The 27,065-nt window shown below is 39.8% G+C and overlaps 1 protein-coding gene and 1 pseudogene across 2 annotated transcripts; one reads left to right on the top strand and one right to left on the bottom strand.

Moving 5' to 3' along the window:
- The first annotated feature begins 1,778 nt into the window (after window positions 1–1,778).
- On the top strand, window positions 1,779–11,857 carry LOC143857040 (putative germin-like protein 2-1; annotated as a pseudogene). Its single transcript, XR_013238442.1, has 5 exons — window positions 1,779–1,784; window positions 2,339–2,410; window positions 10,724–10,785; window positions 10,967–11,061; window positions 11,173–11,857. The product of XR_013238442.1 is annotated as a putative germin-like protein 2-1 (transcript).
- Window positions 8,062–8,798, bottom strand: LOC143857331 (putative germin-like protein 2-1). The gene is made up of 2 exons (XM_077367755.1): window positions 8,687–8,798; window positions 8,062–8,597 (listed from the first exon to the last, which is right to left on the bottom strand). The coding sequence occupies exons 1-2, from the start codon at window positions 8,793–8,795 to the stop codon at window positions 8,062–8,064; spliced, it is 645 nt and encodes a 214-aa protein (XP_077223870.1). The 5' UTR covers window positions 8,796–8,798.
- Window positions 11,858–27,065: the final 15,208 nt, after the last annotated feature.

Below are 27,065 nucleotides of genomic sequence, written 5' to 3'. Positions count from 1 at the left end.
GTTCACCTCGACCATTTCCATTAAGACCGAAAATATAGTTCTGGTCGGATTGGTCAAAGCCCAAGAGCCAATATGGCACTCGATGAAAACCCAAGTCATTTAGCTCGGGCTAACTCCGTTCACTTCGACCATTTCCATTTAGACTGGGAATATATTTTTGGTCGAGATTGGTGTTGAAGCAGAATACCAATGAAGATCTTAAGCCCCTAGTTCTTTCACTAAGGACTTATGTCACCCAAGCCGTTCTTATTGAACTTAACAATGTACCTTGAATGAATCGACATGCGTTCCCAAAGTAAAGTAAGCGGATTAAAAATAAACACGCATAGACAAACTCAAGCACTTGCAAAAAATCCACAAAATATATTCCTTCCAAAAAGAGCCCCATGGGCATGGTTTCTTGCCCCGAAGCCGGCATAAAAAAATGATGAAATAAAAAAGAGAAGTACATAACAAGCAGAAGACAGATCGGGATTCACTGAGCGGCGTCACCGGTCTTCGGATCCGAGATCGGGTCAGACTGAGTTGAAGCCGAGAGTTCAGCTTTGGGGACGGATTGACCCTGACCAGTCTCTTGGTCATCTTCGTTGGACATGGGAAGGAATACGTCCTCAAGGTCCAAGTCAGAAAAATTTGGCTTAACAAGGGATTTGCACTCGTCAAAGCCATCCCTAAACGACTCAGCAGCTAGTTCAATCAGCTCGTCCTCTTTGGCCTTCACCGCTTTTGCCAGATTAGATTGGTACTTCAGTTGCCGTTTTTTCGCCAAACCAATGGCTTTTTTCTTCAACTCCTTCTGGTCATTGAGTTCTCCGGTCAAGCGCTCTACGGTAGCCCTCGCCTCCGTAACAGCCGTCTCTAAGCCGACCTTGTCCTTCTCCAACTTACCGACCTTCTCTTCAGACGAAGTCAGTGTCTTGGAAAAATAGGCAGCCTTAATCGCCAGATCAGTCCAGTAACATTGGAGCTGAAGAAAACAATACGGACTAAAGTAAGGTTCCAAGTCGTAGACCAAAGACAGATAAACAAGCCAAACATTTCAAGAAGAAGTACTTGATAAAGAGCACTAAAGCCCCCAGCCTCGACCATCTCGTTGTTCTGGTGGAGGATACAAAGCCGATCCTTGTGCAAACAACTCTAAGTGACGATCTCCTGAGCAACCCAAGCATCATCCAAGCCGCAGTCGTCCTTTTTTACTCCCCACTTCGGACGAAAGGTGCTATCCGCTCCAGTTCGGTTAGTAGGCGCCGCCTCCAAGCCAAGGATGGGCGTATCATCATCTCCAGAACGAGCAGCTCCACCAGCCGACGACCCCTCAGTCACCTTTGCGGATTAGAGGCGGTACCGCTCTTGTCACCAAGGACGACCTTCTCTTTACCTTGAACGGTTGGAGCAACCGGTTCAGGCGGCTTTCTCTTCTGGCCTCCGCCCCTACCGAGGACGGACTGACAGACTTTTTCACGTGCCGATTGCTTCTGCATCTCTGCAAAGAATACAAGTAAATGAGAACGGCCCTTAAAAAAATGGGCAGTATCTGAGAACGGTCTAAGACACCTACGTGTTCGGGTAGCGGAACTAATCCCGATCTGGAGAAGTCCGAGCAGTGAATAAGACCGCTCTTATGGATCTCATCGCGGATCATTCCTAAAGTGACCTCATCCTCGTCATCTAAAGCCGGTTTGCGACTCATGGACTTCGTGTTCACAAAAGACCAATTTGTGGAGACCGGCCAACCTTCGTCGCAGCTGGCGTAGAAAAACCTGCTCTTCCAAGTATGAATGGAGGTAGGAATGCCAGTAATCATCCTCATCTCAGCTCGTTGGCTAATATATATCTGTAGACACCCCATTTTGTTTTGTTTTAATCAACAAATAAATTAGTGTGTTAAATCCATGTGAGAACCCCCTCTATCATTGATTTATATGTTTTAGGTCATTAATATCTTGATCTGACTTTACGGATCATCAATCGGGACAAAATAAGCTAGGGTCACTTCATAGCCCGGACCCTGATTCCATTCCGAGACCCGATTTCCGTAAATCGTTAGATCAATGGCAGATCATGACCTGGGTCTAACCATCCAAAACCACCTAACCTCTCCTCTCATCCTAACCATTCAAACCTCACCTAACCTCACCTAACCTCTCCTCCCATCATAACCATCCAAACCTCACCTAACCTCACCTAACCTCACCTAACATCACCTAACCTCACCTAACCTTACCTAACCTCACCTAACCTCACCTAACCTCCTATCCCATTCTCCTATAAATACCCTCTCATCTCACCAAAGAAAAGAAGGAAAAAAAAAGAAAAGAGGAGAGAACCCCTCTCTTAGAAAATTCAAGCCCTCTCTCTAGACCAAATCCCTCTTCTCCATAAGTTTGCATGGAATATCGTCTACAAAAAGGTATGTCTTTTGGAATTTTATTTTCTTTTCTATATTTGTAGGATTGAGTGTTGTTTTGCGTATATTTTGGTTGATGTCATGTTTAATTTTGTACTAGTTTGGCCTTGGTCATGTTCTCACTTATGCTAAATATGATTAATGTGTTAGGGTCATTAGAACCTATTTGCAATGGGATGTTGAAATCATTGGCTTGTTAGGGAATTTAGATTTCTTTTGGGAAAACAATTCATTAAAAATTTTGAACATTTACAAGAAAGAAAACTTGAATTTTACATGAATTATCAAAACCCATTTAATTTGGCTTACAAAACCTCCATCTTTCAATTGATAACAACAACCCCCACTCCAATTTGATAACAACAGCCCCCACTCAATCTCAAGAACCCAATATCCATACCCCACCTTGCCAAGTAGATAAAAACAACCCCTTTTTCAAACATCCCATTTGAATCTAATCTCAGGCCCATTCAAGCCATTTTTCATATTCACCGTCTTTTAATCACTAAAAAAATAAGAACTATCAAAAGAAAACATGGGGGTGCCAATATCATTCCCGTCATAGTGCTAGCTGTTAGACTTTAAACAGATTTTTCGACCTCTAAACAACAGAATCGTGGGAAATGGTTAACTACAAAGTCGTAGATATTTTCGTGCCGTTTCCAACGAGTATTCGTGCTAGATCAGACAGCGAGCGGTTAAAAAGTTAAGTCCAAAATGGTTGCGGCACACCTTTAGGCATTTCCAGTTTAATGTTGCTGTCCTTTTGTTTGCAACACAAATTCGAACCTCTAAATCACAGATTTACAAACAATGGAGAACTACAAAGTTGTAGCCTTATAAAAGATCTTTCCAACGCATGTTTGTACGTTGAATTTGGCCAAGCGGTTAAAGAGTTACGACAGTTTTAGTGGGCTGCATTTGTCAGATCTTTTAATGGTCAATGGTTTGTCGAATTTGTGCAATTGTCAAAACTTGGTTGTGTTAACGTCATTTTCCAAACCAAAATCGAAAGACATTAATCTAAAGTACATCCAACCTAAAATTAACAAAACTAAAATTCACCCATTTAAAATCCACTGATAAAAATCCGTTAAAAGCCATTAACCAAAAGACCACTAAAAATTTCAAATGAAACTAAAACCTTCTAAATAAACAACTTTAAAAGCTACCAAACACACTAAATACCTTCAGATAATAAAAGCTTCAAGAAAACTCTAAAAGTTTCCACAAACCCAAAAGAATTCGAGATTCCCAAGAGCCGGTGGATTCAAAATTCCTTTAGGAACCCTTAGAGCCCAATTTAGGAACACTGGTGTCGTGTCGTGTCGTGTCCTAAGTTTTAGGGAGTCTTAGGTTTTAGGGAGTCCTAGAGTCAGGAGTCCAGCCTCATCACGGACGTTTGCTATGTATAGCAACCGTGCCATAGGTTTAGTTACACTAGTCACCCGATCTTTTCCATAGGACAAGCCTAGTAAACTAGGATGTAGGCTAACCTGCATTAGTCTAAGGGACAACTTGCATTTAGATAAGAATCATATAGCATCTTCGATGAAATCCTAAGATAATAAAATCCTCAACTTGAATTAAATAACTTCTCTTAAAACTGTTGAAACAGTCAATCCCGTCTAGGTCGGTGTCTTAGTTGAGTTAGGCATATGTAACTTAGCTTAGGTGCACCGAACTACGTCGACTCTGATCCCAGTGAGGCTTGGGTACGTAGGCAGCTTGGATGTCTGATGGCATACCACCCGCGAGTCGGCACCACAACAAATTGTGGTGTTTTGTATATTAATTTTCTTGTAAATACTTAATCAAATCACTTAGGACTTTCCATGAAATTAGAATTCTAGGAGAACTTTCACTTAGATTGAATCCAGACAAATTAATAAATCAAGATACACATTTAGGATTCACATTGAAATTAGATGTTAGGATGCATGTCACTTAGTTCGCACTTTAACATAGAGTTGAATGAGCCATTTAAAATAAATTTAAAAGAGTTAGCTTTTGGAATCGAAGACCGATTATCGGGCAGGAATGGTGCATGTGGTGGATAACTCCCCATACCTTCCATTCTCGTAACCAGGTAGCGAGTCTAGATTTCTGGTTAATTTCGGGTCCTAGATCCCACATCTAGGTGGCGACTCTGTCATTCTCTTTCGTGTGGAGTTCGGATTGCCTTAGTGATCCCAAGTTCACATGAAAGATGAATTCAAATCAATATTAAAATGCACACGCCAATCGCGTGGACACGAGAGACCAAGAGAAGAGAGCGCGGCGGCTCGCCCCACGCCCCTCTCGCGGGATCGGGTACCACAATATCCAACCTCCCAGTCGATGGCTTTTCAGTTGAGCGCACCTCTTGAAAAGGGGCACGGACAAGTTCCTTTGAAGACGGAACCGCACAAGGTAAACAAAGCCGGCTATAGTCCTCCACCAGTTCGGCGCCACTTGAGCGGGGGCCAGACCATAGAATCTCAGCACGACGGCTATAAATGAATTTATCGGCAACCTAAGACCAGCCTTCATGGCCTCCTCGTATATGCACAAATCGACGCTATCATTACACGCCCTATCCCCCTCTATAGCAGCCCTCAAGGCAAATCGGTCAGGAATACAGTACAAATCTCGAACATCACTAAGTCGAGAAGCATCAAGTGTGTTCCACCTGAGCGGCTGCGATACCCTCTCTAACACCGCCCTCCATTCTCGCTGAAGCCAATAACTCGACTACTCTACTCCCAGCAAGAGAGACCGACGCTCTCCTCTCAAGGTTACTTTTCTCATCATCGTCCTCGGCTCCATTACTGTCGATAGTTAAGTTGTCCGGATTCTCGACCTGAACAGGACTCAGATTCAGGTCAACAATGACCTCATCCGAACCTACGTCTACATCCTCCTCGTCACCCACATCGTCTGGCCGACCAGCCATGGACTTTTGCCCCTTCAAATTTGAGACTGATTTTGTCCTCTCCGATGAACCCAAACTGGTTCCGCTTGAGGAGGAAGACCCTCCTGAAGACAAACTGGACCCTGAACCGGACTCCGAGCTAGAACTACCACTACACATATGCGGCCAAAGAAAAATAAAAATCGGACTAGAAAATTACCTATGGGTAATCTGACCCCGAACTCAAGCAGCCGCAGCCGCACCAAACTGACCAAAGAGAACAAACTGCGCTGGCAGAGCAAAGGTGAAAATAAAAGTTACGGATGGTAAAAATGAAGCCCCGCAGACCATCTTATACTCATCCCTGTCAGATGGCCGGCCGTGTCCGCCACCCATTTAGCGCCACGCGTCAGGGTATTCAATGCAGACTCGAAAAACGAAGAGCCAAGTGCTAGGAATGAGACTGGAATGGAGGGAAAGCATGAAAGGGAATAAGTAAAAACGTTCTGTTTAAAAACCATAGAGTATGAGAGATTTGGAAAGGGAATAAGTGAAAAACCATCTAGTATGGGAGATTCGGAAAGGAAATGAGTAAAAATCTACTCACCTAGAGGAGGAGAACGTACAGAAGTGGAGATCGTCTCAAGCCGAGGTGGATATAACACAATCCACTAAACGACAAAAAGGATATCGTCACAAGCCGTGGTGGATATAACGCAATCCACTAAACGACAAACCGGAAGATCGTCTCAAGCCGTGGTGGATATAACGCAATCCACTAAATGACAAAACTGAGATCGTCTCAAGCCGTGGTGGATATAACGCAATCCACTAAACGACAAACTGGAGATCGTCTCAAGCCGTGGTGGATATAACGCAATCCACTAACGACAAATCTGAGATCGTCTCAAGCCGTGGTGGATATAACGCAATCCACTAAACAACAAAACTGAGATCGTCTCAAGCCATGGTGGATATAACGCAATTCACTAAATGACAAAAAGGAGATCGTCTCAAGCCGTGGTGGATATAACTTAATCCACTAAATGACAAAGAGGAGATCGTCTCAAGCCGTGGTGGATATAACACAATCCACTAAACGACAAACAGGAGATCGTCTCAAGCCGTGGTGGATATAACGCAATCCACTAAACGACAAGACTAAGATCGTCTCAAGCCGTGGTGGATATAACGCAATTCACTAAACGACAAAAAGGAGATCGTCTCAAGCCGTGGTGGATATAACGCAATCCACTAAACGATAAAACTGAGATCGTCTAGATCCGAGCTGAAAAAAGAAGGAAGAATATCCATATCGTCTCAAGCCGTGGTGGATATAACTTAATCCACTAAACGACAAAACTGAGATCGTCTCAAGCCATTTTGGGTAAAACCAACCGGCCTCAGTACTAAAGAAATACTCAGATCGTCTATGGCAGTTCTGGATAAATTCCACCGGCCTCAGCTCTGAATAAATAACTAAGATCATCTAAAGCCGTTCTGGGTAAAACCAACTGGCCTCAGTACTGAAGAAATACTCAGATCGTCTACGGCCGTTCTGGATAAATTCCACTGGCCTCAGCTCTGAATAAATCGCCAGATCGTCTCAAGTTGTTCCGGGTAAAACCAACCGGCCTCAGTATTGAATAAAGATTCAGATCGTCTCTGACCATTTTGGAGAAATTTCACCGGCCTCCGTAGTCGATACGGAAATCAACTTTCCAGATCAACCTATGCCGCTCTGAACAAGTTTAACCTCGCTGAACGTTAATCACAGAACCCAGTCCCCAGTTCATCAAAGACCTTGCCACCTCCAGTATGACACTCAAAGGAGCTTCTCCAAGTCATTACAATGACTCGAAGAGCTGGGGGGCTACTGATGGGGTATGCAAAACAACCTCAATCGTCATACGACATGTGGCACCAGGGCAAACCCTAAAAGCCCTCATCCCCTAAAGGGTATCCTGGTCATTGCGCCAAACCAAAATGGAATCATCTGTTCACCTCACCCAGCCATGGGTCGACACCTGTCTAAGGGCAAAGAAACAGAGGCACAATTTGGCTCAATAACAGGACGACACCTGTCCCAAAAGGATAAGCAAACTTACACTCAAAGTCTCGCTATAAATAGCCCTCAGAAAGACAAGGTGAGGGACTCAAATCCCAAAAAATCACTATTCATCGCTTTGGAAGTTCAGTTTCACTGACTTGAGTGTCAAAGTGCCCGTCCGGAGCAAGGACTCCAGGTTGGCCTTCTGACCTCCTGTGCCATTATGCAGATTATTGCCTCTTTATCAGTTCAGCTATCAGGATTCGCCAGATCAGCTCTTATGTCACTGCCTTATCTATTACCAATTCCGGGCGTAACAGTTCTAGTCTTCCTAACATGACAAGGATAGAGAAAGAGGAGAGAGTTATGTTTCCTAATTAGGCTAGAGTTAGATCTAGATTAGGTGTCCTAGGTGATTCTCAGTTTGACTAGGTGAGAGAAAGAGAGACCTAGCTATCTTTATATAAGGTAGTGAATACCTGAGGAGTGAACTGTAGGAAAAATTACACGACCAAGTGGTGAGCCGTGACTAGTGTGTCAGTGTGTGTGTGAGAGAGAGAGAGAGTTTTCTTCTTAGGTATTTCACTCATAACCATGCATTATGAGTTTATTTCAATTACATTGTCAATGTAAAAACAATGGTAGAGTACATGAATTAAATCATCAATAACGGGATGGAGTTTTGCAATAATGAAGTAGTGTTCATTTAGATTAGAACACGGACTGCAGATAATCAACTACTTTCTTGTCCACTTGGAAGGCTTTGGCAAGAACATCACCGGAGATGGGTGGGTTGGACCCAAAGACTGCGTTTGCAATAGTAATGACACCGGGGTTTTGGCTGCTCAGAGCTGCAATGGCAACTGCATTGCCATAACCAGCATTACGTTGGAAGTGAACCAGGCCCACTGGGAAGACAAACACGTCGCCCTTTTGAAGGATCTTGGTGATGAGACGATTGTCGGGGTTGGAAGTTACAAATCCAACATAGAGGGTGCCCTCAAGGACAGTCAAAATCTCGGTAGCCCGCGGGTGAGTGTGGGGAGGATTGAGACCATAGGGTGTAAAGTCTATACGAGCCATGGAGATGCCAAGAGTATTGAGTCCTGGTATCTGCAGCACATTCACTGGGGTTACCTTGGACCCAAGTGGGTTTGATGTGTTTCCAGATTTGTCAAGCCCCGTGAAGAAGAAATCTTCTGCTTGAGCAAGCTTTGGGTCTTTGCAGACTACCCCATTTACCAACACTGCCATATCAGATATGAGATTAGAGAGTTAGGTTCAAGCTCAATTAAGACAACATAAGTTTTAAAGTAGACATATTTCCAATTCATACCTTGGCTATTGGTTGCTGCAACACAAAAATCTTGCAATGGACTAGGGTCAGACGCGAAGGCAAGGGAGCAACTCAGAGCCAGCATCCCTAAGAGGAGAAAAGAGGCCATCTTAATCTTAGCAACGCTTGCAATAGTATGTCTGCAAAGGGCAGAAATGATCCAACAAATCAATTAAGTGGCTATGGAGGATGACTTGGTTATTTGTGGATTTAAGGAAGAAACTTAACTACTATATATATTGAATATTTTTTAAACTCTTACCTGTACGAAATGACCCTCTTGGACTGCTTCTTTTTCTGTCGATGACTTATGTTTGGCCTGCGGAGTGTTTAGACGTGTTTTCTTCACCATGTTGGCAAGAAATTGTTTGTTTATAGCATTTGTTTTACTAATTCTGATTTCACCAGCTTACTTATTCTAACAAGGATAGATTAATTTAATTCCTCATGCCATTGAAATAGTATTTTGTCCATCTTGTTTGACCATATTTTTTTAATATTCTCTTGGACACTAGAGTGCCTATGGATCGTACTGCTAGTAGAACTGTGATTGTATTTTCCTAGCCGCCCTTTATAATATTTTACCTCGGCTCATTGGGTCATATAATTTTCAAAATAAAAATAAATATGGATCGGATTGCTAGTAAAAGTGGGATTGTATTTTCCTAGCCGCCCTTTATAATATTTTACCTTGACTCATTGGGTCATATAATTTTCAAAATTAAAAAAAATGTAATAAAGAATAGCCATTAGCTTAGGAATACCATTTTCGTAACGGTTAATGTTCAAGAAATTGTCAGCCAGACAAGACTAATTTATTTTCAGTGGAAATTGAGAAGGATTAATCGAGACTTTGAACAAATTATGAAAATTGAATTTATCTGATCATCATGCGTTCTATCTAGAAGTGTTCTGTTATGAAATTTGAGATATAGTTAAAGACCTTGCATACTTATGGAGTTGGGACCATGGGTATGCGGTCATTGCCACATCTCTGGTTTGTGCTGCCGGGTTGGGGGCATGTCACTCTTAAATTACAAGCAGAGAATGATAGGAATGAGGCAGTGGCTTATGGCTTATGGCTTATTGATGGTAAACCAAAGAAGAATGTTAGGTCTTAGGGTCCAGTTTAATGAAGTGTACATTGATCAAATAAATGGTCCAAATCATCCACACGTGTCAAATTTTCGAGACTAACAGGTGGTCAATAGAATAGGCTAACAAAAAGAGGAATTCAAAAAATGGTGAATGCAACTCTCCATTATTGGTTCAAGGGGGAAGGACCTACCAAAATTATGGCTCTCTTAGATTTCCTTTGACCATTAGTGTTCAAGAGGTGGACCCATTGCAGAAAATTTAAGAGATAAATCCCATAAATACAGATCCTAAGGGTTCATGCATTTGGATGCATATTATTCAATTGCAGGCATAAATCAATTCCCCTGAAATAGATTTCAGCTTAAAGATATCTATTCTTAAATAATTTTACTCACACGTTGAGTGGCATGTTTAATTTTGTTTTCAGAAAAATCTATTAACACTGTTCGGATAGCATATCCTTTTAACTTCCACTAAAGAAAAATAAGTCTTCCTTTCAACTTCAACCAAAGAATAATTAGTCTTCCTTTTAACTTCAACCAAATTAAGAAAAATAAGTCATGTTTGGATAACAATTTCCTGAACATTAACCGTTTTGAAAATAGTATTCCTAAGTTAATCGGTATTCTATATTACATTTATTGTTATTATGATAATTATATAGATCTAACGAGCCAATCTAGTTAAAATATTATAAAGGGCCGCTATGAAAATTCTTATCCCATTTTTACTAGCAACACGATCCACAGGCACTCAAGTGTCTGAGAGAAGATTTAAAAAATTGGTCAATTTGATGGACAAAATACTATTTAATGACTTGAGGAATTAATTTAATCTATCCTCGCTAGAATAAGTAAGCTAGTGAAATCAGGACTAGTAAAACAAATGCTATAAACAAATAATTTATTGCCAACATGGTAAATAAACGCGTCTAAACAGTGCAGGCCAGGGATAAGTCATCAACAGAAAAAGAAGCAGTCCAAGAGGGCCACTTCATACAGGTATAGAGTTTAAAAAATCTTCTATATATATAGTAGTAAGCTTCTTCCTTAAATCCACAAATAACTAAGTCATCCTCCATAGCCACTTATTGATTTGTTGGATCATTTCTGCCTTTTGCATACAAAGTATTACAATTAAGAGTAGTTCAAATTAAGATGGCCGCTTGCTCTTTTCTCTTAGGGATCTTGGCTCTCAGTTGCTCCCTTGCTCCCTTGCCTTGGCCTATGACCCTAGTCCATTGCAAGATTTTTGTGTCGCAGCGCCCAATAGCCAAGGTAAGAAATGGAAATATGTCTTACTTTATTAAATATGTTGTAAAACTTAATTATGTTGTCTTTATATGTAGAACTTGAACCTAAATCTCTTATCCCATATAATCTTGGCAGTGATGGTAAATGGGTTAGTCTGCAAAGACCCAAAGCTTGCTCAACCAGACGATTTCTTCTTCGCGGGGCTCAACAAACCGGGCAACACATCAAACCCACTTGGGTCCAAGGTTACCCCAGTGAATGTGGTGCAGATACCAGGACTCATTACTCTAGGCATCTCCATGGCTCGCATAGACTTTGCACCCTATGGTCTCAATCCTCCTCACACTCACCCGTGAGCTACCGAGATCTTGACTGTCCTTGAAGGCACCCTCTACATTGGATTTGTAACTTCCAACCCCGACAATCGTCTCATTACCAAGATCCTTCAAAAGGGCGATGTCTTTGTCTTCCCCGTGGGTTTGTTCGCTTTCAAACTAATGCTGGTTATGGCAATGCTGTTGCCATTGCAGCTCTATGCAGCCAAAACCCCGGTGTGGTCACCATCGCAAACACTGTCTTCGGCTCCAACCCACCCATCTCCGATGATGTTCTTGCCAAAGCCTTCCAACTCAACAAGAAAGTAGTTGATTATCTGCAATCCATGTTCTAATCGATATAAGCAGCAGATACAACACTACTTCCTCATTATTGCAAACTCCATTTTAATTTATTGATGATTCATGTCTACAATTGTTTTTCATTGTTAATGTAATTGAAATAAACTGCATAATGGATGTAACTGCTAATTAATAGCATTGGATTACCAACGAAATATGGTTTTTTGTTGAGAAAGTTCGCTGGTCAATATCTGATCCGATCGTGTACAAATAAAGAGAAAAGTAAAAACAAGAAGCAAACCACATGATGCACATCGAGATTTTCCGTGGTTCGGCCAAGATGCCTACGTCGATGGGCGAGAACATAATCTTCCACTATGAGAAAACAAACTTAAAAGGATTGCAATGGATTAACCCAAACCCATAAACCCGCAACCCTTTTCCTTGCTTCTCAACCAAGAGCGTACACAAAGAGTAACCCAAGAAAAAACCAAAGAGAAAAACCCAAAAAGAAGCCCTCTTCTCTATCCCGTTCACTCACTCTCCTCTCTCACGTTCTCACACCCAAATGCCCTAGCCGCGGTACCCAGGTCGTGTAAAGAAGAGACCTCTTATACTCAAGCTTTCCAAAAACATAAAAAGAACTTGGTCTTACTCTGCTTCCCACTACATCTGGTGGGAAACAAGGTAACATTCCCAACAATCCCCACCTTGGCTTGTTTCCTAGCCACCTGAAGATTTTCCGTTGATGTCGTCAACAGCCAGCTATCACAGTAAATCACCACTGGCCTCCGAAGTACCAACTACACAGTCTCTTATCATCTTGGTTCTGACTCCACCTGATTCGATAAACACGGACAATGAACATGTGTAGTTGCCAACCGTTGACTCACCTAATCAACCATGTAGAGGGATGTCGATCTGCCCTCCCTAGCACAAGAACTATCACCTTCTCACCATCATGTGAAACTTGAAAACTTGTCAGTACACCAACAACGATAGAGACCCTACATGTGCGCGCGCCAACACGCTGTTTCCAACTATCCATTAGATCTTAGAAACACTATTCACTATGTCTCTGACAAGACAATACAATCCGCCACACTTCTCTCCTTTCTCTAGAACCATACTGTCACATGTGATTTTCATGGATCCACTTCCATTTGAATACCTGCATCTTCTGGAGTCCAACCCGCCATACGATACTAGATTATATCATATCGTTGGGACATACTGATGCAGGGGTGGATAGCAGAAATTTTGATACCAAATGCAAAAGAAGGGAAGCTATGGAAAAGAGATCTAAAAGGGTACGTAGTTGAAAGGGCTTGGAAAAGGGAGGGATATGAAACCAGTTAAATATTTCTTGAAAGGGATGTGGATGTGGTTGTGTTGGGATTAGTAAGGGAACTAATGGAAATGTTAATAATGGTAGAAGGGGGTTGGTTCTGGTGTAGTTTAAAGAATTGGAGATGAAGGGTAAAGAAAGATGAAGGGGGATGGATTTATGGGGTTATAAGAATCAAGAAAGGTGGGAGTCGTTCGGGAAAAGAGGCTCTTGGGTCATTCTTGAAAATCATGGAAGAGGGTTTGTTGATCAGTTAGGGGGAGGTTCTTGAATTTGTAGTTATTTAGAATTATTTATTTATGAACACTATTAGTTATGTGTGGTACTAAGAGAATTGTAAACTGGTTGGTCTTCTAGCCTTGCATATCTGCATGTTTCACTTGAAGGTGTGCGGCGTTGTAACGTGCGTGGCCTTGTTCTTGGTTCATGGTGTGCGTGTGACATACGTTGATTGTAAGTGGTCAAGAGGTGGACCCATTACAGAAAATTTATGAGACAAATCCAAAATAAATAAAGATCTTAAGGGTTCATTTGGATGCATGTTATTCGATTACAAGCATAAATCAATTTCTCCCGAAATAGATTTCAGCGTAAACATATGATCTATACATAAATAATTTTAGTCACACCTTAAGTGGTGTCTTTTGTTTTCCAAAAAAAATCTAATTACACTGTTTGGATAGCATATCCTCTCAATTTCCACTAATGATAAATGAGTCTTGTTTGGCTAACACTTTCATGGACAAGCCTTAAAGAGCGATAGCGTTATTATGATAGTTGATAGAAGCCAATTGTATCCACTCAGAAAGAAGAGACACAAGCAATAGTGAAATCAACCAATATCCTTCGTATTCCGAATGCGAGATAGAGACCTAGTGGCATCAATAGCATTGGATTCATTCGGAGCTAGCGGCCAATAACTCGTGAATTTGAAGATTCGTTTGAGATCTAAAAGACTGAGGCGGAGGAATTGAGATAGAATGAGATCCGGATCACTGATGCAAGTGGCGTGTGCGAAAGCTCAAAAAAAATGATGAGAATGAGGTAGGTTTGGGGGCAAACAAATGAGATGCGTTTTTTGTGTAAAAGGACAGGAAACTAGGTAGTTTTGAAAGGGTTTTGGGGTAGCCTCTAGGTGGCTAAAATAAAGACGTGGCAGACTTTTAAACAAGGAAAATAATATGGAAAACTAGAAGTAGGGATGATGGTGATGTGCCGATTTTAGGTGGCTAAGAGAGAAACCAGTTATGGGTGGTCTTCAGATAAGCAAACCGGGCCACTATAAAAGAGAGTATCGACTTAACAATAAAAAGTTGAATGCACAAAGAAACATAGAGAAATTTATTAACATGATATCCGAGATTAACTTTCTCGATGGTAAACATGCATGAAAGGCATGTATGCAAAGATAAAATTGCATTCTCGACATATGTACCGGTCGAAGATGGGAGTGTTCTCTACATGAGAAACTCTTCAACTACATAATTCAAGGGAAAAGGGAATGTGGAAATTAAATTCACTTCTGGAAAAGTACTGACTCTTACCGATGTGTACCACGCACCGGATGTTAAGAAGAATCTTGTTTCAAGTAGCATTTTTAATAAGAATGGGTTTAAACTTGTATTTAAGTCCAACAAGTTTATTATTTCCAAGGGAGGAGTATTTTTAGGGAAGGGATATATGTATTGGGGTATGTTCAAGTTGAATATCAATAACGGTAATGTTTTCGTTTACATACTTGATTCCATTTCTTTATGGCATTGTAGATTGGGACATGTTAACTTTAGGAAAATTCATGACATGATGAAGTTAGAGTTAATGCCTTAATATGATGGAAATATGGTAGATAAATGTAAGATTTGCTTGCACACTGAGATAACCACAAGACCATCCCCAAGTGTAGAAAGATCTACTACTTTACTACAACTTATACATAGTGATGGTATATGATTTACATGGCACTCCTACAAGAGGACGCAAAACCTATTTTGACGCATTATTGATGATTTTCAAAATACTGATATGCATATCTTTTAAGACAAAAAGATGAAGTCTTGGATAAATTTAAAACTGTGAATATAAGATAATGTGTCTTAGATCCGATAGAGGTGGTGAATACCAATTTCCTGAACTTAGTGAAAATGAGGGAACTATCCATGAGTTTTCCATCCCTTATACACCCAACAAAATGGTTTTGCATAAAGAAAAATACGACTGTAATAGAAATGGTTAATTCTGTGTTAGTTAATTCTGGTTAAAATAAGGAATTTTGGGGTAAGGCCTTATTAATGGCTTGCCATATTTTAAATAGAATTCCTAATAAGAAAAACCAAATAACCCGCTATGAACTTTGGAAAAAGAGAAAATCTAACTTAGGTTATATTAATGTTTGGGGTTGTAGGGCAATAGTCCATATACCCTGCGAAACAACCAATTACTCCAAAAGCTTAAGTTGTTGGAGAAGGTGTTATTAAATATTTTCAACTTAACACTCCCCCTCATGTGTGGCCCCTCATTTTAGGATTGGCCTACACATGGCACATGTTGCCATTGCATGTGGATTTTTACTATCAAGGTGGTTTGAGCCGAGGACCTTTGCTCTGATACCATGTGAAACAACCAATTACTTCAAAAGCTTAAGCTGTTGGAGAAGGTGTTATTAAATCTTTTATACTTTAACATACCCAAACATAAGAAAAGAAAGTTAGGAGAAAATGGATTGAATGCATATTCTTAGGATATGCAAACCATAGTAAAGCCTTTAGGTTCTTAGTAATAGAACCAAATGATCTAGTAGAAATAAACACTATTATTGAATCTAGGGATGCTACTTTCTTTAAAAATAGGTTTTCTTCGAAGTTGATAGATTCTAACCCACCTTTAGATACTTCATTAGAACCTCAAGAGGAAAGCAATGAGGAACCTAGTGAAATTAGAAGTAAAAGAGAAAGAAACGATAAAAGCTTTGGTCCTGACTTTGTAATGTACTCGGTAGAAGGATCAAGACATATGATCTTTGATTCAAATATGTTAAATCTAAACATAGAGCCTGATCCTAAAAAAGCGATAAAATCCCAAGATGCTGCCTTTTGGAAAGAGGCTATTAGTGACGAAATAGATTCCATCATGAGTAATAAAACTTGGAAACTAGTTGATTTGCCACAGAGATTCAAACCCATATGTTGTAACTGTAAGTGGATCTTCAAAAAGAAAATGAAAGTAGATGGAACTATAGAAAAGTTTAAGGCAAGGCTGGTTGCCAAAGTTTTAACACAAAAAGCTGGAATAGATTATTTTGACACTTTACCCTAGTTGCTAAGATCTCCACCATTAGTGTCCTAATTACTCTTTCATCAATATACTAATTCCATATTCAGCAAATAGATGTTAAAACAACATTCTTGAATGGCGAACTTGATGAAGAAGTGTATATGGAATAACCTGAGGGAATTATTATGCCCTGTCAAGATCGTAAACTATGTAAATTAATTAAGTCTTCATATGGACTTAAGCAAGCCCCTAAACAATGGCTCGAGAGATTTAACAAGGTTTTAGTGTCAAATGGGTTTATGATACATGAATCTAAAAAGTGTGTATATAGTGAGCATAAAAATGGTAAAGGTATTTTTACATGTTTATATGTAGATAACATGTTGATCTTTGGTACTGATATGGACAGTATCATAAGTACTAAAATGTTTTTGCCATCGAACTTTGTCATTAACGATATGGGTATAGCAGATGTAATTTTAGGTATTAGAATTATAAGTGAAGATAGTAACCTTATTCTTACCCAATCACACTATATAGAGAAAGTACTTAGAAAGTTTAATCGCTTTGATTTCACGCTGGCTTCAACACCTTTTGATTCAAATATTAAGTTATATCCTAATACTGATAGGTTTATTTCTTAATTAGAGTTTGCTAGTGTCATAGATAGTTTAATGTATGCTATGACATATACTATACCTGACATTACATTCTTAGTAGGAAAACTAAGTAGATTTAATAGTAATCATGGTCACATAGATTGTAATGCTATAAATAGGATATTAAAGTATCTAAAATGCATTATAGATTATGGATTTTACTATAGTGGGTATCCTGTGATATTAGAAGGATACACAGATGCCAGTTGATAACTGAGCATGTTGATCATTCATCAACGAGTGGATGCATATTCACTCCTGGTGGGCGAGGGGGCCCATGTCCTGGACTTCTAAGAAACAAACTTGTGTAACTACTTCCACTATGGAAGCGGACTTTATTGCATTGGCTTCGTGTTGTAAGAAGGCAGAATGGCTAAGGAATTTCTTATAAAAAAATCCAATTTGGCATAAGCCTATGCCATCAATTTATGTGCAATGTGCTAGTTAGGACACACTATTAAGGGCATACAATCATGTTTATAATGATATTGACATATAAGACTTGGACACAGTGTAGTAATGATAGATTTTATATGTCAATATCATGTTTACAATGATATTGACGTATAGGACTTGGACTTGGACACACAATGCCAGCTTAGTTACTTACTGATGGAGTAGTAATGATAGATTTTATAAAATCAAGCCAAAACTTGGTTGATTCTTTAACAAAAGGTCATGCAAGAGATATGGCGTTTAAGACATCAATAGGGATGGGTCTAAAGGCAATAACATATGATCAATAATGATGAAAACTCAACCCAATGCTTGAAAAGATATCAAGTCTTAAGTTCAATGAGCCAAAAAACATCATATGTAGTGATTGACAGGCACTATAATATTATTTAAATGACATCCCAAGGGAAGTGCTTAGTGCCTGTAATCAAGCTTCTGGAAGGACCAAGTTTTGGGATTAACATTAATCCTAAGTGATTTAGATAATTAGAATGATTAGGTGATTGAGTGAGATTAGTGTTTATTATTTGATTTAATTAATTTTTTAAACTAGAGGGGTATTTTGGTAATTTCACTAGGGGCACAAGCGTAATTAATAAAAGGCCAAGTCTAATAGTCAAGGAAATTTTGGGTATTATATATTAGCAAGGCTAGAAGAGAGAGAGAGAGAGAGAGAGAGAGAGAGAGAGAGAGATACTTGGAAATCCAAGTGCCACCTCTCTTTCATGCAAGGTTATAAATCCATTTTAATTATGATAAAATCAAGAGAAAATAGAGAAAATTCAAGAGAAATTCGTGCAAAATGGGAGAAAATATATGTTATTTGATTTGTAATCTAGAAGTGTTTGAAACCAAAGTTTGATTGCAAATAAGTGGAAAAAGAGAAGAAATTTCTTAAAATTTTAGTTAATTCTGCAAAAAGAAATCAAAGTATGAACTTGTATACGTCTGTGGTGCAGGACGATATATGAGTTAGTTACCTTGGCTAGTGATTATATGAAAAGAGCTTCATATGTGAGAATAGATTTCAGATATATGCCGGTTTTGAAGCAGGATGAGACCTCCTCGTACTAGAATGATATTTTATCTTTTCTGTCACTCTATCAGGGCTATGTCTGTGGACCAGTATGTGGCCGAGTTTTAAAAACTTTTGAGATATGTATCTTTCATCTCGATCAGCACTGAGATGAGGATTTATCGCTTTGAGCACAATCTTGAACCGCACATTCGTCAAGGTTTAGCTTCCTTCTTCGGAGCTAGTTTTTCTGAGCTGGTCGATAGGGCCAAATTTGCTGAGATTGTCTGGAGAGAGACCCGAGATTAGTCCAGAGAGGGTCAGAAGAGGAAAGGGAGCCAGTTTGTTCAGGGGTCAAGTAGTGTCCTGAGGCCTCGACCGTCTGGTAGTTTTCTGCCTTTTGCTTTTTCACCGCGTCTGCTGACTATTCCAGCTTTGATCCAGGACGTCTAGAGTAGACCCGTTAGACCTGTTTACGGTGTTTGTGACTGGATCATTCGACCCGAGTTTTCTAGAGACCTTCCGGTGTTTGTTTTCATTATGGCGAGCAGGGCCACATGATTGATTAGTGTCCTGTGGCAGAATCTGCATCGGTTTCTTCTTTTGTTCCGAGACCGCATCAGAAACCTCCTTTCCGCCATCTTCTTAGGTCCCTAGAGGACCAGCACCGTATGTGGGGGGCTAGAGGGCACAGTCTTGTCAAAGTTATTTTCGTTCTCCTGCTCCGACCGGACACCAGAGTGGTGGCAACCACCAGGCGCCAGGTCGCATTTTTGGATTTGACTCACCAGGATGCTGAGGTATCAGGCACGGTGGTATCAGGTATGATTTATGTTAGTTCATTCCCTGCTTGTGCATTATTTGATCCGGGGGCTACAGATTCTTATGTTTCTACTACTTTTGTGCTTGAGCATGGGCTTTAGTCAGTTCCTCTTCAGAATGACTTAGCCATCAGTACGCATATGGGCAAGGACTTGCTGACAGATAGGATCTGTCCTCAGTCTCTTATTCGTATTCTTGACAGGGAGTTTTTCGCAAATTTGATTATTTTCAGATTCTGTGATTTTGACGTTATTTTGGGTATGGATTGGCTTTCTAATTACTTCGCAACCATCAAATGTAGGGCGAAGCAAGTCTATTTTGGAATTCTAAGAAAATCTGAGCTTTGTTTTTTTAGTTCTGGAAAGAGAACATCTGTTAGGCTAGTATCTGCTCTTCAAATATAGAAGTTTATTAGGAAAGGATATATTGTGTACCTAGCTGCGGTAGTAGACACTAGTGTTTGTGAGCTGAGACTTGAGGAGATACTAGTAGTGTGAGACTTTCCAAATGTTATTCCTGAGGATCTTCAAGGTTTACCTCCAGACAGAGAGGTAGAGTTCGTTGTGGACCTTACACCTGATACGGTACTGATATCTAGAGCACCATATAGGATGGCCACAACTGAGATGAAGGAGCTGAAAGAGCAATTGCAAGAGTTAATGGATAACGGATTTATGAGACCCAGTGTGTCACCTTGGGGTGCACCTGTGTTATTTGTAATGAAGAAGAACGGTAGCATGCGATTGTGTATAAACTACCGGGAATTGAATAAGATGACAGTGAAGAATAAGTATCTGTTACTACAGATAGATAATTTGCTTGTCCAGTTGCAGGAGGCCTCTATATTTTCTAAGATTGATCTTCGTTTTGGTTATCACCAGTGGAAGGTCAAGCCTGATGATGTGGCGAAGATAGCTTTTTAGAACTCGGTATGGGCACTACGAGTTCTTAGTGATGCCGTTTGGTTGACGAATGCCCCTGCGGTTTTAATGGACTCGATGAACCGGTTATTTAGACCTTTTGGGTTCAGTTTGTCGTTGTCTTTATGGACGACATCTTGATATATTCTATTGATCGATCCCAGCATGAGCATCATTTAGCAGTTATTCTTGAGACCTTCGTCAGCATTGGCTATATGCAAAGCTGAAGAAATGTGAGTTTTGGCTTGATTGGATGACCTTCATAGGTCACGTGATTTTAGGAGAGGGGTTAGCAATGGACCCCCAGAAGATAGAGGCAGTATTGGATTGGAAGCAGCCAAGTAGTGTATCTAAGATCGGCAATTTCTTAGGCCTGGCAGGATATGTAGAATTACTAGTTCAAAGACAGGTCTACTGTGTTGTTCTTGTCAACTTCGATATGTTCTCACTAAGTGAGGGTTCAAATCGTAAGATACCTTCATTTATGCATAAGAGTTTCAAATATGAAGAGATAATTCTTTTGATTTTGAAAATAGTGGGGGATTGTTAGAATATTTTCAAAATAAAATGTATTTGAAAAGGATTTCAAATCAAAAGAGCACCTTGTTTGTTAAAGTGGGTGCTTTTGAAAAAGTGTAAAAGCGCTTTGGGAGAATAGCCCCACATTAGAAGTTCATAAAGTTGGAGAGGGGTATATAAAGCTTTACCACTTCTCTCTATTCCTTTGTTGCACAATGGTTTTTAGCCATGGGTGGACCACTGTCCGCGCAAGCACATCATTGGCAGTGGGCTATAGGGTTCTAGTGGCACTTTTTAGCTCACTTTACTCTTCGCACAACGCAATGTTGAGAGGAACGATTGGAGCGCTTAGATATTCCAAATTTGATCTGGGACATCCGATCAAGATTGGTGTCATCCGAGTTTATCTGTTAGATGGACTGTTGGATCGGCCAAGGGATCCCATTCAGTTTGATTAGGCATGGATCAATCACATGGGATGGTTGATCGGTCGGCCATGTGTGCTCCAATGATTAGTGTGGCTGTGGGTGCGATTTAGTTCGTCAGATCATGAGGAAACGACTAGTGGGTGGATTGGGTGCAATGTGGATCATTTGATAGTGTCCCGTCGCATTCCAACGATCAAGAGCCGATCAGGTGCAATCTACACCATGGATCGATGATCTAGAGGTTACGGGGGAGTACAGAGGTTTTTGCACAAACCAACATCCACTCCAAGATAGATCTAGATCGTAGAATTACGGATGGATGGGATATAAGGGCCAGATTTAATCCTGCATTAAGAAGATGCCCTGTTGGGGCGCAATTCAAACAGAAAAGCCACTAATAGCTCTACAAAAGGAGTAGATTCCAACCATTTCAATTAGAACTTGAAAATCTACTGGTGGAGACTCAATTTGAGAATTTCCAAAGCCATAAACTCCCTTGAAAAGCCTTTCCAATTTGCATGTTACGTTCTTTTTAGAAACATCATTCTAGTAAGTTGTTTTCTACAAAAACATTAACTAGTATCTTACATATTGTTTGTTTCAAAAGTGATTCAGCGTTGTTCGTGCTTAGTGCAAAGCATCAACAAACAATTGGTGTAGAAAACACTGGGCTTCATTATATTCAAGAGGTGAATTTGTGCTGCTCCCTGAAGTATCTTATTCTATTCTATTTCCCACCATCTCCAACACACTTTTTCTCAAATAGGTTACTCTGCAAAGACCCCAAAGCTTGGTCAAGCAGTCGATTTCTACTTCACGAGGCTTAACAAACCGGGCAACACATTAAACCCGGTTGGGTCCCAGGTTACCCCAGTGAATGTGGTGCAGATACCAAGACTCAATACTCTCGGCATCTCCATGGCTATTATAGACTTTGCACTCAATTGCCCCCCTCCGCTCTCTCAAATTCGGGATATTTCTAAAGCCAATAGTTTTATTTAGCGATTTTTTCAAGTTGCCCCCAAGCCATGATCACTCAACTGTATCAACACTACTCCCTTGAAGTTAGGATTGCCCACTTAAAATTGGGGATTTTTTTCCAAGTCGATAGGTTTAATTTGATTTTTTTTTTATAAAGTTAACCCTTGAAAATCGGGATTTTTTCTTCCATAAGATTTAGTTGACATTTTTTTTATGTGAAATTCCTAATTTATTGATTTTTTCTCAACGGTCACTCCCATTTTTTTAAAGTTGGGCTAATTAGTACGAGAGGAACCGTTGATTCACACAACCGGTCATCATGCTTGGTTGAAAAGTCAGTAGCGCGAAGCTACCGTGTGTCGAACGTCTCTAAGTCAGAATCCAAGCTAAAGAAGTGGCGCTTGTGCCAGCCGTTTGTTTGCTGACCCGTAGTAGGGGCTTTTGGCCCCCATGGGCCTGTGTCGTTGGTGAAGTCTCCGCGACTGATGAGCCGTGGTGGACTGCCTTGAAGCTTAATTCCTATCGAAAATGGGCAGAATCCTTTGCAGAGGACTTAAATATGCGACAGGGTATTGTAAGCCGTAGAGTAGCCTTGCGGCCACGGTCCACTAAGATTCAACTCTACATCGCATCAGTTCGTCCCTCCCTTAACCTAATCCCGTCCCTACTGCTCAATTGAAAATGCACTGGGGCCCCTTGTGAATTGGGATTTTTTAGTCCATACGATTTTGTTAGCAATTTATTTTTGTGTAAAATTTCTAATTCGTAGGATTTTTTATTTTAGTAAGTCCCTCTCTAACTAAAAATCTAGTTAATGGCCCTCTCTCTCTCTCTCTTAACTTAAAAACTAGTTAAGAGCTAAAGGAATGCCACCTTAGTTCACAGGATGATCCAAACAGTTCATTTGATTTTGTCGGGCCACACAACATAAATAAGTTGCACCGCATAAGTCATCTCCATATGATGATCCTAACTCTCCTATCTATCATGGGATTGCCCGTTAGATTGGAGGGTTAGGATCATCCTATGGAGATTATTTACACGGTGTAGAACAAGAGGTGTAAATAGTTGCCCCTCTACATCGAAACATGAGTAAATTGTTGGCTCCACCTTATACATGCGTTTGGGGGAGATGGTGAGCCCCACATATCATAACTTGAAGTGCCAAATGTGGGCCCCAACATATTATAACAACCATTTTCTGCACACTACTTAATTCCTCATTTTGCAAAACTTAACCCCTTTATTGATGATTTACTTCGTGTCTAGCTGTAATTATTTTTCATTATTGTAATTAAAATAATGGGGCTGATAAATTCACCCTCTTCTAGAATAAATTCTCCTCTCCTCTCTCTCCATATATATATATATATATATATATATATATATATATATATATATATATATATATATATATATATATACTACAAGTAAAAAACCCCGTGCGATGCACGGGCCGACAAAGAACTGTACGGACCACATCATAGGTTGATCCAAACCGTCCATGTGATGGAATACAACATCAATAAGTTGTGCCCATAAAATCATTTCCATAGGCTGATCCTAGCCCTCCAATCTATAGATGTTTCCATAATTAAAAAAGCTTAAAGGAGGGGGTTAGGATTGAAATTATGTGGCTTTCATGGGTACCTTTGTTAAAAAGCATAAAGGAGGATTGCAAATATGTGGGTTCAATGGGTGCCTTTGTTACTATCGCATACATAATTCTATGAGAATTATTTGAATTTCTCCCAAAATTCTATGAGAATTACATATCACTTTTTTTGACTTTTTTAACAAAGGCACCCATTAAACCCAAATATTTTCAATCCTACCCCCGCCTTTATGCTTTTTAACAAAGGCACCCATTAAAGCCACATAATTTCAATCCTACCCCCCTCCTTTATGCTTTTTTAATTATGGAAACCTCGATAGATTGGAGGGCTAGGATCAGCCTATGGAAATGATTTTACAGGCACAACCTATTGATTTTGTGTTCCATCACATGGACGGTTTGGATCAACCTATGATGTGATCCGTAGAGTTCTTTGTCGGCCCGTGCATCGCACGGGTTTTTTACTAGTATATATATATATGAGGAAAGTGTTGGTGAGCTTAAGCGCCTAATCACATTGGGGCCTACTTTGTTAGGATGATCAAAAGCATTCATTTGAAAGGCCCTTACATAGATGGGGTGTGTACCAAAAATCAGCTCCATAGGCTCATCCTAACCCATCCATTTGTGGAGGTCAAAATGGACAGACATTATTTGTCCACAAATCTGCCCATTTTTGTCCTCCACAAATGGAGGGGTTAGGATGATCATATGGAGCTGATTTTTGGTACACACCCTATCTATGATAGGGCCTTGCAAATGAATGGTTTGGATCACCACAGAAAATGTGGGACCCATGTGATTGGGGCGCTTAAGCTCACCATAAGTTTGGTGAGCTTAAGCTCACCAACACTTTCCTCATATATATATATATATATATATATATATATATATATATATATATATATATATATATATATAGAGAGAGAGAGAGAGAGAGAGAGAGAGAGAAAATGTAGCTACTAGATCGAGTAGCTAACTTAGCTACTCTGTCGGCTTAAAATACAGTCGGGGCCCACATTGTTTGGGTGATCCAAACCATTCATTTGATGGGCCCTCACATGGATAGGGTGTGCCCAAAAAATCAGCTCCATTGGATCATCCCAACCCTTCAAACTGTAGAGGCAAATATGGACAGATTTGTGAAGGTTTATACACGTCCATTCTTGCCTCCACAAATTGTAGCTAACTTAGATAGATAGATAGATAGATAGATAGATAGATAGATAGAGAGGGGTATGACTGGGAGAGAGAGAACAAAAAAATGGGCTTTTGTTAGAGAGAACCGTTCGTTCTCTCTAACCACGTTATATATATATATAGAGAGAGAGGGAAGTGAAGCTACACCGCCGGCTTAAAATACAATGGGTCCACATTGTTTTGGTGATCCAAACCATTCATTTGATAGGCCCTCACATTGATAGGGTGTGCCCCAAAAAGGATTGTGAGCTTGAGCGTTGGATCCTTATGGTGCGCTTGAGCTCTCAAACCAATGAGGCCCACATTGTTAGGATGATCCAAAGTATTCACTAGAAAGGGCCTTACATAGATAGGGTGTGTACAAAAAATCAGCTCCATAGGATCATCCTAACCCATCCATTTGTGAAGGTCAAAATGGATAGACCACAAATCTGCCCATTTTTGCCCTCCACTTTTGGAGGGGTTAGGATGATTCAATGGAGCTGATTTTTGGTACACACCCTATCTATGATAGGGCCTTGCAAATGAATGGTTTGGATCCTCACAAAAATTGTGGGACCCATGTGATTGGTGCACTCAAGCGCACCATTTGATGTTAGAGCTCAAGCGCACGAACATATTCCTCTATATATATATATATATATATATATATATATATATATATATATATATATATATATATATATATATGAGAAAATGGTTGCTGCGCTCGAGCACAGAAACAGGGGGTGGGGCCATTGGGGGGTGATCCTAAGCATTCATTTTGAAGGCTCCATCATGGATGGGGGCCTACCAAAAATCAGCTCCATTGGATCACCAATGGGTGTCCACTTGTGGGGCCAAAAATGGACAGATACTGTTTGTCCACAAATCTGTACATTTTTTGCCCCACAAATGGACACCCTAAGATGATCCATTGGAACTGATTTTTGGTGGACACCCTACCCATGAAAAGGCCATCAAATGAATGCTTTGGATCCCACCCAAAATGTGGCCCCACCCTGTTTCTGTGCTCGAGCGCAGCTAAGCTTAACTACACTCGAGCTCAGCAACTCTATCCTCATATATATATAGCAGAAGAGAAAATCAGACAATTTTTTGAATTTCTTCCAAAATTCTAATAGAATTACACATCACTTTTTTTTACTTTTGTTAACAAAGTGCCCCATTAAAGCCCCATATTTTCAATCCTACCTCCTTCAATATACCTACTTTAACCTTCTTTATGAACTTTTTATTATACATTTTGTCCACAAAGTCAACATGGTCGCATTTTTTCTTTTCAAAATTACGGATTAGCTGCAGATGTTACATAATACGACGGATTTTTTTGAACATCTTACATAATACTACGAATTTAGGACACTTTTCAAAATATTGACGAATTCCGGGCACCTAAGAGGAACAACATATTATGGAAACCTCTATAGATTGTCGGGCTAGGATCAGCCTATGGAAATGATTTTACGGGCACAACCTATTTCTGTTGTGTTCCATCACTTGGATGGTTTGAATCAACCTATGATGTGGTCTGTACAGTTCTTTGTCAACCCGTGCATTGCACATGGTTTTTTACTAGTGTGTGTGTGTATATATATATATATACTATAATAAGCTGGGAGAAAAAGCCGAAGCTTTTTTGATTTTCTTGAAAAACCTATGAAATTTACACCTCACTTTTTTTTTTACTTTTTCGAACAAAGACACCTATTCAACCCACATATTTTCAATCATACCCCTCCTTTATGCTTTTTAACAAAAGCACCCACAATCTTACCCCCTCTTTTATGCTTTTTTAACAATAGCACCCATTCAACCGACATATTTTCAATCATACCCCAGCCTTTATGCTTTTTAACAAAGGCACCCATTAAACCGACATAATTTCAATCCTACGCCCCTCCTTTGTTAAAAAACATTAGAAAATATTTTTAGAAAACTATAAAAAGCATATATTTTTAGAAAAAGTATATGATAATTTTTTTATTTATTTTTAGCTACTTTTTTACTTATTTTTTCTACATACTTTTTAAATAACATTTTTTCGTAACATATACTTTTTTTTGGCCGTGTCATGCATATTTTATTTTTTTTACACAAATTAATTACGAAATTTTGTATCATATACTTCTTTTGGCCATGTCGTGCATATTTTTAGTTTTTTTATGCAAAAATTAA

Source organism: Tasmannia lanceolata, unplaced genomic scaffold (assembly GCF_043159265.1).
Source record: "Tasmannia lanceolata isolate RefF3 unplaced genomic scaffold, GAP_Taslan_0.1 ptg000024l, whole genome shotgun sequence".
NCBI classification, from domain to species: domain Eukaryota; kingdom Viridiplantae; phylum Streptophyta; class Magnoliopsida; order Canellales; family Winteraceae; genus Tasmannia; species Tasmannia lanceolata.
This window is presented reverse-complemented; position numbering and strand designations above follow the sequence as displayed.

What these genes read in the sequence shown, in the direction of transcription:
- LOC143857331 (XM_077367755.1), bottom strand. Translation starts at nt 8,795, where the DNA reads ATGGCCTCTTTTCTCCTCTTAGGGATGCTGGCTCTGAGTTGCTCCCTT. An exon ending in TGCAGCAACCAATAGCCAAG is followed by an intron (nt 8,598 to 8,686) that starts GTATGAATTGGA and finishes CTGATATGGCAG; the next exon opens with TGTTGGTAAATGGGGTAGTC.